The sequence below is a fragment of the Engystomops pustulosus genome, chromosome 1 (genome assembly GCF_040894005.1).
Source record: "Engystomops pustulosus chromosome 1, aEngPut4.maternal, whole genome shotgun sequence".
Taxonomy (NCBI): Eukaryota; Metazoa; Chordata; class Amphibia; order Anura; family Leptodactylidae; genus Engystomops; species Engystomops pustulosus.
In genome coordinates this window covers 70,150,132-70,165,355 of record NC_092411.1, presented here as the reverse complement: position 1 = coordinate 70,165,355, position 15,224 = coordinate 70,150,132, and the positions used below count along the sequence as shown (strand labels likewise).

At 40.5% G+C, this 15,224-nt stretch overlaps 1 protein-coding gene across 1 annotated transcript; it reads right to left on the bottom strand.

Annotated features, from left to right (window-relative positions):
- Positions 1-449: 449 nt before the first annotated feature.
- On the bottom strand, positions 450-13,389 carry DDX55 (DEAD-box helicase 55). Its single transcript, XM_072144316.1, has 14 exons — positions 13,153-13,389; positions 11,662-11,712; positions 11,280-11,366; positions 9,205-9,296; positions 7,556-7,618; positions 7,265-7,414; positions 7,002-7,191; positions 6,005-6,087; positions 5,796-5,927; positions 5,587-5,679; positions 3,379-3,493; positions 2,526-2,694; positions 2,053-2,342; positions 450-1,099 (listed from the first exon to the last, which is right to left on the bottom strand). Exons 1-14 carry the CDS (start codon positions 13,258-13,260, stop codon positions 947-949), a joined length of 1,776 nt encoding a protein of 591 aa, XP_072000417.1. The 5' UTR covers positions 13,261-13,389; the 3' UTR covers positions 450-946.
- Between the last annotated feature and the right edge of the window lie 1,835 nt (positions 13,390-15,224).

Here is a 15,224-nt window from a genome sequence, read left to right as displayed (position 1 = left end):
GAGGCTCGTTGTATATAAGAAGCTGCTATTTTGAAGAAAGACCAGCGCTTCAGGAAACAGTTGTGGTGTAAAAATACGAAAATTTTCTTTATTCGATCCTCTTTAAAAACATAAGTCACGGCAGTGTGCACAAACAAAGGATACACGGGGTAGGTCCAACGCGTTTCGCTCAGGTGAGCTTAGTCATGGATACCATGGTTTTAAAGAGGATCGAATAAAGAAAATTTTTGTATTTTTACACCACAACTGTTTCCTGAAGCGCTGGTCTTTCTTCAAATTTGCCGTTGCCCTGAGTCTGTGGGGGATTTCCTTGTGTCCGTGCGCTGGAAGCAGACCATACGACTGGTGAGCTGGATTTGTATTTTCGTTTGTATTTTCAATGTGCTTTTGCAAGAAGCTGCTATTGCATTAAAGATTTCCACAAGATCTCACTTCAAATGTGAGCCAAGTAAAATAACTGTGTGGAATTTATTAGATTTGAATATTCTGTACATGTACAAATATTAGCGATTTCCACTTGAAGAAAAATCCTCAGGGTTATAGTTGCACAGTCTTATTTACATCCTGTTAAGCTTGTCTTGGTAAAATGGGAAAACATTACATCTGAGGAATACCTGGACTTTTTCCAGCTTGTATTACAAAATATTGCATAAAAATGTGATTTTAGCCAAGGTTAGAACAAATATCTAAAAACAAAGTGAATCAGTCAGCTCTTTTGACCATATAGGTATTGGCCATAGATAGCTGTGTAACCAAACCTTTGTGTACAGTCTCGTTAGTAGCTGGACTTTGCAGTTTTGGAACAAAATCAGAGAACATGTCTTTCTTTTTTGGAGGGGGGAATTGCTGATTCTTTTGCATACTGTTTAACCAGTGTTCCATCAGAAATATTTTCGTGTATTGGGGTAAAGGTTTTTTTTTTTTAAACGAGTCAGATCTGTCATGATCACTCTGATGCATCTGATCCACCTTCAGATCTTCCAGCTGTTGTCAGACGCTTTTCAAATTCTTCCTCCGTGATTTTACCCTTTTTCAGCTTTTTCAACAGACGGGTATCATGGAGAAGTTCATTCAGATCTTCATCATCAATGTCGGAGCCCTAAATTATATATTGGAAAAGTTACCATCTACACCTAACCATATTATAGGACTTCTGATCACATAAAGAGAATTGCTTTCAAATTGCTTTGCAAATACTCCTTATAGCCATCCAGCCTTTCCCAGATCAGGTATTCTTCAGAATACATAATGACTGGAGAATTTCCAGCAGTATTAATCTCCCTGATTTTATAAAACATAAATATACAGTATTACTAAATTATAAAATGAGTTCTTAAGTTTATATACCCTTTTCAGCCATATTGAGAAATCAACTATAGTCCCTGTTCCAAACCAGACATAAAAGGGTAATTCCAAGTATATAAGTTATTCCCTATCCACAAGATCGGAATAACTAGGTGATTGGTGAGGGTCGGACTCATTATGTAGGATGGAACTACCCAGGCACGGTGCACGGCTATCTCCCACTATCCTGCTGCTGCACTCATTAGCAGATGGGGCCAAACTGTTGGACCTTCAACAATCAGGAAAAAAACCCTTTAACTTTGCTAACACATCAGGACATGGCTGGGAATGCAAATCAATGGCTGAGCAGTTGCTCAGAGCAGGAAGTGGAATCTAGCATCAGGGATCACAGAGCCAAGTTATAAGCTTCAGATTTTACTCATTGATACTAATTTATACAAAGTTGAAAATACTTTTAAATGGGTACTAAAGTGCTAGCAGAACTACTTTGTAAAGCAAGACCTGCTGGACACAGCAAAATTTCCTCTACAATGTAAAGACTTGTGTCCATTGAGCTACTGTCACTGAAATCTCACCTCAGTGATTATACTAATTAAGTCATTAAGCACAAAGGGGAGATCAGAAGTGTCTAAGAGCAGAATTGCTCTATTTGCCATGACCAACTAGAACAGTGCAGCTCTCACACTTCTGATAAATTTCCCCCATATTGTGGACCCATAAAATAATTGGTAGTTGATTTAGTTTTACCTCTTCATGCTTTCTTTTCAGAGCCATCTTTTTCTTCTTTTCTTTCTTGACTTTCTGCTTTGACCAGGACTTATTCTTTGCAAAGTTTTTTCTACTTTCTCCATCCTGTTTCTGTTTTCTCTCTAGCAACATCTTCTGTCTTTGTTTTTCTCTGTTTTTATCTTTGTAAGGAATAGAGTCTGTATCGATGGGCATGGGAACAAAGTCTGAAAAATCTTTTCCTCTTAATTCTGGCATCCTGGGCATTTTAAGCAAAGCAAAGCCACGGGCGAGAGCACAAAAGTCCAAATCTACAAAAATATAAAAAAATTATATATTAAAAAAATGGTCACTAGTTCTGAGAGAATTTCAAACTGTGAAGGGGAATTACTTCTATCATTGTAAAATGTACCACTATCTATGCAAAGACCTCTTTAGGTAATTCCAAGCATCGCTTAAGGAAGGGCAAATAATGCTCACAGAAGTATACCCACCTTTGACTCTGAAAATAAGGTTGCATTCATGTTTGGAGTAAGCCTGTACATAGGACACAAAAGCTTTCATGCCTCTTTCAAACATTGCCCGATCACTTTTAGCCATAGTTTGCAATTTTGGCAGATGATCCACTGTACATTTGAAGTCGTCCATTTCTTGCAAAGGGCACTATTGATAAAGAGATTAAAAAAATAAGTTACTATCAACAGCAAAAGTATCTGACAATGTCAATTGTCAGATTATGCCACATTATACTGTTTTACTTACAGCCCTATGTGCATTATGTTTTTTTTTAAACCACACTGCTAAACTACACTACATTACAGGACATATTTTTCGACTACATGATAAACTTTTTTAGCAGGAAAAAGTCTAAGTGCTTGCGTCTTGAGGTTTCTGCACTGCCAGCTGTAATGGAGACCAGGTGAATCGATAACTTAGCTTAATATAGCAGAGCTGTGTGTGGATGTTATTCGTGTGTGGGCTATTGCAGAGATGTTTGTGTGACAACCAGGAGTTTGAATTTGTGTGAAAAATAGATTTTCCTTTTTTAATAGCCTGAAAAATATGGTATCTATGGTATCCTTGTGATTATTTTTTGATATTACTAAGATGACCAATACTCTATAAGAAGTCCTATAAATCTTTTTAAAAACCATATTCTAGAACTCTCAGTAAATAAGAAAAACATGCAACCATAGGGCTAACAGAGTATTTTATCAGTAGATGTAGGTTTGGAAACTAAGCATTACACAATGGTTGTATATGATGTGGAAAGTTGCATGTAGGAAACTGTATGAAGAGTTGTGTTGTAGGGAAAAATATATTATGAAGTATAAAATAAATGATCACCTTTTGGTTTATTGAAAGAAAATTGACGTAGGATTCTTCCATAGGAAGCAAAAATACAAGTGCATTTCCTTGATTGCCAATTCTTGCAGTACGTCCGCACCGATGAACAAAAGCACTGGAAGAAAAATGGATACTGTTAAAAGGTGGCTGAATATTCTGAACAGTGAGGGACAATGTATTATTATCCCATGTGTGGTGAGAATTCAATATGCAAAATGTAAGACACAGGAATGGTATATTTTGTTGTCTACAAAGGGTATACATGGATCAAGCATTGTTCTGCACCAACGTGTGTATGACATGGATGTATTTGACCGTAGCCTTTAACTGGTTTAAGTGGTTGTCAGGAAATTAACCCCTTAAAGGAAACCTACCACTTCTGATGGTAGGTAGGAGATGTAAACACCGGGCACCAGCTCAGGGTGAGCTGGTGCCGGAGCTTACCTTAGCGAGTGTTTTAAACCGCTATATCGCGGTTTAAACACATTTTGATTTACCTCTCCGAGGTAGCTTCGGCGCTGCGCGCGGCCGTGCGCGCGCCTCCATACGGAGTGCCGGAGGCGTCACGCGCGCATGGCCGCGCGCAGCGCCGAAGCTACCTCGGAGAGGTAAATCAAAATGTGTTTAAACCGCGATATAGCGGTTTAAAACACTCGCTAAGGTAAGCTCCGGCACCAGCTCACCCTGAGCTGGTGCCCGGTGTTTACATCTCCTACCTACCATCAGAAGTGGTAGGTTTCCTTTAAGGACGGAGGGTTTTTCGGCTAATTTCTCGCTCTCCAACTTCAAAAATCCATAACTTTTTCATTTTTACGTGTACAGAGCTGTGTGAGGGCTTATTTTGTGCGTAACAAATTTTACTTTCCCGTAATGTTATTTATTTTAACATGCCGTGTACTGCGAAGCTGAAAAAAAATTCCAAATGTGGAAAAATTGAAAAAAAACCGCACGTGCGTCACGTTCTTGTGGGCTCAGTTTTTACGACTTTCACTCTTCGCTCCAAATAACACGCCTACTTTATTCTTTGGTTCGGTGCGATCGCGGTGATACCAAATTTATATAGGTTTTATTGTGTTTTAATACATTTTCAAAAATTAAACGAATGTGTACAAAAAAGAAAAAAAATTTTTTGCCATCTTCTGACGCTAATAACTTTTTCATACTTTGGCGCACGGAAATGTGTGAGGGGTCATTTTTTGCGAAATGAGGCGACGTTTTCATTGCTACCATTTTGAGGTCTGTGCGACATTTTGATCATTTTTTATTTCATTTTTTATGTTATGTAAAAAGGTGTAAAAGTCACATTTTGGACATTTGGGCGCCATTTCCTGCCTCGGAGGTCACCGCCGGCCGTAACCGTTTTAATATTTTGATAGATCGGGCATTTTGGGACGCGGCGATACCTAATATGTCTGTGATTTTTACTGTTTGTTATGTTTTATATCCGTTCTAGGGAAAGGGGGGCGATTTGAACTTTTAATATTTTATTTATTTTTTAAACTTTTTTTTTTCTTTTTTTTTTCACTATTTTTTAGACCATCTAGGGTACATTAACCCTAGATGATCAGATCGCTCCTACCATATACTGCAATACTACAGTATTGCAATATATGGCGTTTTTGCAGGTCTTACATTACAATGAGCCACTGGCTCATTGTAACGAACCTGCATAAACCATGTAGCCTCGTGTCAAGAGAAGACCCGAGGCTACCATGGTAACCGATCGCCGCCCCCCGATGACGTTCGGGGGCGTGGCGATCGAAAAAAAGATGGCGGCGCCCGCGCGCCGCCGTCTTTTAAACGCCGCCCGCGACTTTGCGGGCGGCGTTTAGAGGGTTAATAGCCGCGATTGGTGCAAGCACCGACCGCGGTTATTAGCGGTGGGGGTTTTGTGCAAAATGCAAAAACCCCCACCTCTGTATGAAGAGGACTCAGCCCGTGAGCCCTCTTCATACATCCCTTATACCTCTGCGCCGTAGAGCTACGGCGCAGAGCGTTAAGGGGTTAATTTCCCCTGCTCTCTCTGTTTGTAAACAGATGCCGGTGGTGACTACCAATCTTCAGGCCGCATGCCAGAGGAGGCAAGTACCAAAATTGGTGCCATCGCCAACTACGACTGTTAACGGCAGGTGTCATATAATGCAGCACCTGCATTGTATGGAGAGGGCACAGTAGTAAAAATTGTTCACATACTTGAAGACTGCTTACCTGGCATTGCTAGGAGGGTCATACTGCAAAACCCAGTTAACTTCTGGTATATCAATACCTCTTGCCATCACATCAGTACAAACCAAAATGCCACTATAGGAAATATAAATTTGACATTATGCAAAACCAACATACTAATAAAAAAATATGAAAGAAAACTCAGTAAGATGCTACAGCTAAATATATTTATGTAGCTTACAAATTCTCACCTTTCAAGCTTCCTAAATTCTGTGAAAATCCTGTTACGTTTGTGTTTCATTTTCCCATGAATGCTCATTACTTTCACGTTCTTCACAAAAGTTTCTAATGCCTTGCCATAGTACTCCACACAAGCACATGTACTGCACAGATAAATGACAATGTAATGACAGGAGAACAAAGCAGAACCCCCATCAAAACGTTTCCAATCCCCTATTACCTGAAAAACACAAGGTGCTTCTCTTTTTTCTTCTGACGCAGGAAACTCACAAGGTAGTTGAACTTTTCATCAGGTTTGCAAACCTGTTTAAAGCAAATATTCAGAGAAAAAGATTTCCATATTTCAAATTGTCTGGTGGATAAGAAATAGGGTATCCCCAATATAAGTAGTTTTTGCATATGTACAGAATATGATCAGAAACATCTGATGGGTGTGAGTCTTCCATGGCTGGAATGGAATTTAAACCAGAGCCCGGGTTTTCTCTTTGGAGTTTAATTAGAAAGTTTTTGCTACCAAGAACTTTCATCATCTATCTAAAGAAAAATAGGTAATAATGAATGTGGGACCCCCCAAAAATAATTGAAGGTTTTGGGCCCACTATTAACTTAATTGCACAAATCAGACACAGGAATAGACAGAGGATACACATTCTTAGATTTAGAGCACTTTTAAGAAGCTTCCGGAAACTCAGGAAGGAATAGGCCTTGCTCTAGAATTTACAGCCCAGGCAGTTAGTTCACACACAGTGCCAGAGAAACCACGGCCATGTTTATGAACCCATAGGAATGACTGAAACAATGGCTAGTACTCATCTAAAAACAATCTTTGTGTACAGATGCCTAAAACTGCTATTTAAGGTTTAAAACAATACACTAAGGGTGGATTCAGACGGCCATGAGCTCACCTGGACGAGCACAGGGCCAGGAGGAAGAGGTGGGATGGGTGATTAGTCTTTACTCCTCCTACCTTCAAAAGGCAGTTGAGCCTCCACCCAACTCAGTCACGCTGCAGTAAGACAACGTGTGCCCACCGCACAGTGACCGGGAGCCATAGACTAATTTAGTGACCATGGTCTGGCTGCAATTTGTGCAGCCAAATCACAGCCACAATTGTAGCTGTCTGAATGAACCCTAAAATTGCATTCCCATACGTGAGGAAGCATTATTTTTCACAATAATCTCCTGATATATTCAGTCATGTATGATCACAAGCTTACCAGATAATAATTCTGAAGCCTTGTTGGGGTTTTCTGGGTGCTAGTGGCTGCCACTCCTTTCTCCTTCACTGTGATACGCACAGGATTCCTAAGTCCAGCTCGCAGCAGATTCTCCACTTCCTGAGTTTGGGTGGCAGAGAATAGGCCAGTTCGCCTTTGTTTCGGCAGATAACCTAATATGGTATTGATACTAAAATTGAAAAAGTGTTAAGTTTTAAACATTGAAAATGAGCCCTGTAGAATGGGTAAGTTTAATATAGCACCTTGCTTCAAACCCCAGATCCAGAAGTCGATCTGCTTCATCTAAAATTAGAACATCAAGGGTCTTCACAGCACCGATCAAATCCAGTCCGTCTGCCTGTCTCCGAAACATATCTTCCAACCTTCCTGGAGTAGCCACAATAATATTTCCACTGAAAATATATTAATATTATATATGAATAGTGCTGTACAAATAAAGAAAAAAACCCAGATAACTCCTTATGTTTACTTAGCATATGTTATGTTTAAGATATTTGGTTCACTTCATCTTCACAATACCTATTGTCACTTACCCATGTTCTTTAAATTTCTTCACATCTTCAACAGGATTACTTCCACCAATAAGGAGGATCTGACTAAAATTAAACACAAATGGAAAATATAGAAAAGTAGGTAACTTACACGGGTATCAAGCTATTAAAATCTGTCATTGGGTAGCTGCAGCTTCTCTTCCTGATACTTCTACAGGAGGCAATACAAAAGTCATCTACTCTCTGCACCAGTTGTTCAACGAAGTTTAAAGAAACGGCTCATGCAGAAAACGTTTTTTAAATGCTGTTAGCCATCTGCATATCTACCTCACGGCCCCATAGCGTCCTATTGGGAATGTTCACAGTGCAGTGAGGCCGACTGCCCGCATATCAGGTCCTATTTCTGCCCATCTTTGCAATGGGGGCAGTCACTTCCTATGGACATCTGCAGATGCTACATGGGCCACAAGTAACAGCAAGTCTTGGGAGAGAGGAGATGCAATTCAAAGAAATTTTAGTTAACGCCTTCACGCTCACTGACGGATATATCCGTCAGCGAGCTTTGAAGAGGGCTCACACCGCAATCGTAGTGAACCAGAGAATAAAGATAAAATATTATTTTTACATTACGGTGAGCGGGGGAAAAAAATGCTAAAAATCCAAAATAAAAATTGATGATTTTGTTTGTGTCCCCCTTGAAATAGTTAATAAAATCTCATGAATAAGCTTAAGACCCCCCAAAATGAATTATATATACATTGTATATCATCCCGTAAATAATAAGCCCTCAAATGTTTGCATTACCAAAAAAAATTAAAATTTATACGTTGTGCAATGTGACAATACAAATCTGCTGTGAATGGCGCCTCCATTCATTCTATGCCCGGCCGTGCGCCCATACAGCAGTTTACCACCACATATGGGGTATCGCTACACTCGGGAGGAATTGGGCATCAAATGTTGCAGTGCGTTTCATCATTTAATTTATTCTGAAACTGTCAGTTTTGGCCTAAATGAATGTATTTTCCAAAAAAATTCGAAAGTTTCTAAATCGCAGGTCCATATTGATTTAACCCATGTGAAACGCTTAAAGGGTTAATAGACTTAATAGAAGTTGTTTTACATACATTGAGGGGTCACGTTTCTATAGTGGGGTAATTTATGGGGTTTTACTATTATTTAGGCCTCTCAAAATCACTTGAAAGCTGAGTTGTCCCTTAAAATGTGAGTTTTGGCAATTTTCATGAAAATGAGAAAAATGGCACCTAAAGTTCTGCGCCTCATAACATCCTAGAAAAGTGAGAGGACGCATAAAATATCATCTCAGCATAAAGCAGACATTCCATAAATGTTAATTATCAAGCTTTTTGGGTAGTTTTACTTCCTGTCTGGAAAGCAGAACATTTCAAACTTGGAAAATGAAGAATTTTTACAAACTTTTGCCAAATTTTCACTTAAATGTTGTAACTAACATGAAGTACAATGTGTCACGAGAAAACAGTCTCAAAATCACCGGGATATGTTAAAGCATTCCGAAGTTATAACCAATTATCGTGAGACAGGGCAGATTTGAAAAATCAAGTCTGGTCATTAAGCTGAAAACTAGTGTCGGTGATAAGGGGTTAAGAGGTTAAGATGAAAAGTTTATTTACAGTGAAAGCGCCTTGAGGGTAAGACTAATGAGAACTTACCAGAACTGGGGGAAATGTTTTGTAAAGCATGAAAGCACCTCATCAATCTGTATTGCAAGTTCCCGAGTAGGAGTGATAATAATAGCACCAACCTATGGTAAAAGAGAAGATAAACAATTAGGCTAAATAGTACATGGAATCTAAAATCCGCTGGATTCAGCTGCACATCATATAAGAAACCTTCTACTCTCATTGAAAGAGGAGAAATCTGCTGTTGATAGGGATTTTCTTGAAATATTCTTCGGCCTGTAAATGGGTGGCTTTGAAATCACACCGACTGCAAAGCTTCTGGATTCTCTCCACCAATTCCTCTACATTCCAATAAAGATGAATCTAATTCAGAAAGAAGCATTTGCCTGTGAATTATCTGCATCTCCTTAGCCAGAAACTCAATATAGGCCAACTAGGTTCTGAGCTGCAATATACAGCAATTTTTGGGCAAATTATAATAAATTATTCAGGCCAGGGGTGTACCAAGCCTGTCTGCTACCTGAGGCGAGCCATAGAGAGACGCCCCCCCCCCCACCGCCATTTATGTAATATATAAGGGAGTGTCAGGACCAGATCCATCATATTGGTTTGGTGTGAAAATAAATCAATGCAAAATACATACAGAGTACTGCCATGTAGTATAAAATGCATACAGCATATCACCATGTAGTGCAAGATAGATACAGTGTACAGCCATGAAGTAGAAAACATATACAGCCAGGGCCCCCATTGAATGTAGTCCAGACAGGGAACAGTAGTATACCCCCCAAGCCAGCAATGACTGTATACAGCTCCCCCCAAAGCAAGCAATCACTGTATACATATATATCACACACATCACAAATTTCACACACACACATATATATATATATATATATAAACCTATTTCATGTTATACCTGTATATACAGTATACACGCATTACACCTATATCTACACCCTTTACATGGTATACCTGCATATACACATACATGGCACCTATATATACACACCTATTACATGTTATACCGCTATATACACACATATATAATGCATTACACCTATATATACAGCTATTACAAGCCATACCTCTATATATACACACACACACACATATATATATATATATACATATATATATACATATATAGAGCTATTTCATGTCATGCCTCTATATATACACGGATGACACCTATATATATATGTGTGTGCGTGTATATATGTATATATATATATATATACACGGATGACACCTATATATATGTGTGTGCGTATATATATACAGCTATTACATGGTATACCTCTATATACACACACACATTACACCTATATATACAGCTATTACATGGTATACCTCTATATACACACACATGACATGTTTTACACACATATACACATGACAAAACACATATAAACAGGGGACACACACACATATATACACATGACAAGACACACACACATGTATATACACAGGGAAGACACACACACATGTATATACACAGGGAAGACACACACACATGTATATACACAGGGAAGACACACACACATGTATATACACAGGGAAGACACACACATATACACATGTCACTTACCTGGTATACAGCAGCTGGTCCAGGTCAGGCAGGGGAAACATCATGGCAGTGGATGGAGCTGTCTCCTCTGTGCAGGAGGCCCGGGCTGGTGGGCGGGGCTTCTCCTGTCAGCTCTGCCCGGGCTGCACCAGGGAAACCAGCCACATGTTTGAATGTGGCGCTCCCGCTCCTCCTCCAGGCTGCTTGTGCACTAGTGACACAGGAAGCGCTAGTAAGCGCTTCCTATGTGAAAGCAGCGCCGCACAGGACGTCCTGCGCGGCGCTGTCAGCAATGGTACTTGCGTCTGAATGATGCAACTACTATTGTAAGTAGTAGCCGAGCAGCCTGCAAAATGCCGCCCCTCCACCAGCAGGAGGCGTGCCGCCCTGAGGCGAAAGTCTCAACTCGCCTCATGGCTGGTGCGCCCCTGATTCAGGCCAACAAATGTTCCTGACCCTTCTTCTAAGTGAAAATCCCAACATGGGCGGTTTTGAAAAAAAAAAAAAAATCACAAAACTTGAAAAATAATATTACCTGATGCTTCTTCAGTTTACCTTCTCTTCTTAATAATATTTCTAATAATGGGATCACAAAGGCCAGCGTTTTCCCACTTCCAGTTATCTGTGACCAAACAAACAACCCAGTTTAACATATTATCAACTGGAACCGGTAACTCTTCCACTGTAAGGCTATGTTCACATTTTGTGAATAGACTGAAACAGTTGCTCTTTTTGGTATTGGACTGCAAGTGCAGTTTTATTGTGTTCTGCTATATAGAGGAATATATTAACTATGTGACTCAAGGCCAAACTATGAAACTGTATGACCAGGCACCACAGAACAAGGCCTAAGAGACTTTAATTAGATGTATAAATTGAGGACAATTGAGGGTACAACAACATAATGTGGTACTTACAGCTTCTGCAGCAATATCTTTATTGCTCATAAATAATGGGATTGTTGCCGCCTGCAAGGGAAATAGGACCAGGTTACAATCTGCTAATCAGTGCTAAAAAAGTTTTATGAAAAAGACTACAGTAGAAAATGGCATATTATCCCCTGCTGCCAGAATACATTACATTATCTCCTCCCACTTGTGCTCTATATTTTGACAAAAGTCATAAGCAAGCTGAAAAGTTACACAAAACTGAATAACGTTTATCAGCGGCAATGTTTATGTTGCCCACCGTTATAATACTATCTGTTAGAGGACACCTTTGTGGATGTGCTTACATGGGGCACTGTGCAGGCACTGTTTATTAGTGGGCTTTCTGCTGGCAGTACCCATGTGGCACACTTTGCCAGTAATGTTTATCAGCGGCAATGTTGCCCACCTTTGTGGATGTGCTTACATGGGGCACTGTGCAGGCACGGTTTATTAGTGGGCTTTCTGCTGGCAGTACCAGTGTGGCATACTTTGCCAGTAATGTATATCAGTGGCAATGTTGCCCACATTTGTGGATGTGTTTACGTGGGGCACTGTGCTAGCACTGTTTATTAGTGGGCTTTCTGCTGGCAGTACCCATGTGGCACATTTTGGCAGTAATGTTTATCAGTGGCAATGTTGCCCCCCTTTGTGGATGTGTTTACATGGGGCACTGTGCTGGCACTGTTTATTAGTGGGCTTTCTGTTGGCAGTACCATGTGGGACACTTTGCCAATAATGTTTATCAGCGACAAAGTTGCCCACCTTTGTGGATGTGCTTACATGGGGCACTGTGCTAGCACTGTTTATTAGTGGGCTTTCTGTCGGTAGTACCATGTGGCACACTTTGCTAGTAATGTTTATCAGTGGCAATGTTGCCCACCTTTGTGGATGTGCTTACATGGGGCACTGTGCTGGCACTGTTTATTAGTGGGCTTTTATGATGGCGGTACCCATGTGGCACATTTTCCAAGTAATGTTTATCAGCGACAATGTTGCCCACCTTTGTGGATGTGCTTACATGGGGCACTGTGCTGGTGCAGTAAGTTCTTATGTGGGGTTATTTAGTAGTGACTGTGCATTGTGCTGGCAGTGCCTATATGTGCCCCTTTGCTGGTGGTGTTAATCAGTGGCAGTGTTTATAAAGCCGCCACCATGCTGGTTCTGCTGGCAGTTCTGTGGATTATTTTGGTAGTACTGATAAATTGTGAGTGTGCCAATGTTATTTAATAGTGGCAGAGTTTCTGCTGCTATTTCTTAGGGGGGACACTGGCACCGCAGCATTTCTAGATCCAGTCTGCCAGGGCAGCACACAGAGGGCACGGCCTGTATGTGGGTACTGGGGTACAAAGTATAATAAAAAAAAAAAAAGAAGAAGCCAAATGTATATTCTCTTCCTTTACTCTTCCCATCGTTATCACAAGCAGGATTGTAAATAAATCTTTCCTCTTCCCCGCAGAGAAGAGAGAGAGAGGATAATACCTGCACCGGCGTCATGTGAGAGAAGTGCAGCTCTCTCAGTGTCTGGCGGATCTGCTTGTTCAGCTTCTGCGGTAACGAGTCCCACGTCTCCTCTGAAACGTTCTCCATCTTCCTGTCTCCCGGCCTCACACGTGGGTATGCGCTAGGACCTGCGGTGACGTCACCACCACGTGACCAGACTGCTGTTTAGGAGGAAGTCACAGGACAGAAGAGGCTGCAGGAGAGTGACCTGTAAAGAAGTGAGGTGGACGCTGCGGAAGCTCTGGAGTTATTGAGGGGGGTTCACACTGGGAAGTATGTGGCCTCACGTTAGGAAGCGGCTGTTGGGCTGGATGATCACATGGGTGCAGATTGTGTAGGAGGGATATGGGTGCCGGCTGGCATGACACCCACAGTCCTCTTTATTCGGCATTATCCCATCTTAGCTCACTGCTGCATTCTGCAACATCTGTTCCCCCTTATTATTAGTAGAAATAATGGCGCAGAAGATTGTCTTTTCTCCAATATTAATAAAAGAAAGCTAATAGAAAGTAACTACCCTACGTTGAAATATATATATTTTTTTAAACTGTTTATTGAAAAATATGCATAATTTGGTTAACCAGTTTCTTCCATTGTGTGCAAGAGGGAGGTCTATCTCCCATCCAGCGTAGGAGCAATAGCTTTTCTAGCCATGAAACAGGTTTCCCTGATTACAATTTGCTCGTAGTGAGACCAAGTTTCCTCATCCAGGATGCCGAATAGGCATATTGGGAGTTTTTGGATTTTAAAACCAGTAAATTGGTCGCGCTGCTCGTTGTATAGTATTTTTGTGGACCTTCGTGGTGCAGGTGAATAGCAATTGGTCTGCAGACAGATTTAAATTTTTCAATGAACAATATTTAATACATCATAGATTCTGAGTACAAAGTATCAATATAAAATATATATGAGAAAGTGGACAACGCGTTTCGGGGCGGGATTGGCCCCTTCTTCAGGTCCGATGGTTCTGAAACATGTAAAAGTCGTGAATCGTAACTAGAGTCGTTACTGTTAAAATGTTATTAACAATAATAGATAATAAATATATGAGAATATTAATCAGTACATAAAAATATTAATCAGTACATAAAAAGAATGTTAATCAGTACATAAAAAGATAAAAAACGATAAAAGACATCAGTTGTAGGTGTACATATGACCAGTACTGAATTGGTGTAGTTCAAGCAAATAAATTCGTGATTCATACACAGACAATCTAAATAAGTCACTTCATACAGATTGGTATACAAATTTTAAGGAGACATTTTTAAAAAAAATATATATAAAATGTAGACTTAATAGATGTATGAATATATATATATCAAAAAAAGTATGTAAAAATGGGACTGACCTCTCTGTACTTTGGTTTGATTGCTGGTGGGAGGGGAAAAGGAGGGTAACATATGTTAGGAAGATGTTGTGGATGCGATTGGTGAGGTGAGCGAGTTATTGCATTGAATTACTAAATGACTGACCTCTTATGCTGGAGGGTAGGGAAAAAGGCAACTGAGCGTGGGGTGACCAATAACAAAAGGTACCTGTAAAACTAAAGGTGTTGGATAGATGTGTTAAATAAGCATTGTGGAAAGGGGCACAGCGTTGGGGGAGCTTGTGGTAAGAGACTTACTCAGTATCCAGTCTATCCCGGCCGGCAGCAGCTGAGAGAATGATCGCTGCCGGTGACGGGCGGGGTTTTTTATAGTAGTGGAGAGGAAGGTGCGCATGCGCGGTTCATGCGAATCTATGCAGCGATATGCGCCTGCGTGGATAGCGGAACTTTGCAGGCGATCTGCGCCTGCGTGGATAGCGGGACTCGGTTGTGATGACAGGAGGCTAGAAAGATGTATCGGGATGTTGGTAATTATGTCGCTTGGTGGGAGAAAGGAACTGGGAGAGGGAGAGAGGATGGATTGAATGTCAGCCTTATTAAATCATGTTAAAGATGTATCGGGATGTTGGTAATTATGTTGCCTGGTGGGAGGAAGGAGCTAGGATGGATTGACTGTCAGCCTAATTAGATCATGTTAAAGATAGTGAGATACAGTTAGGCA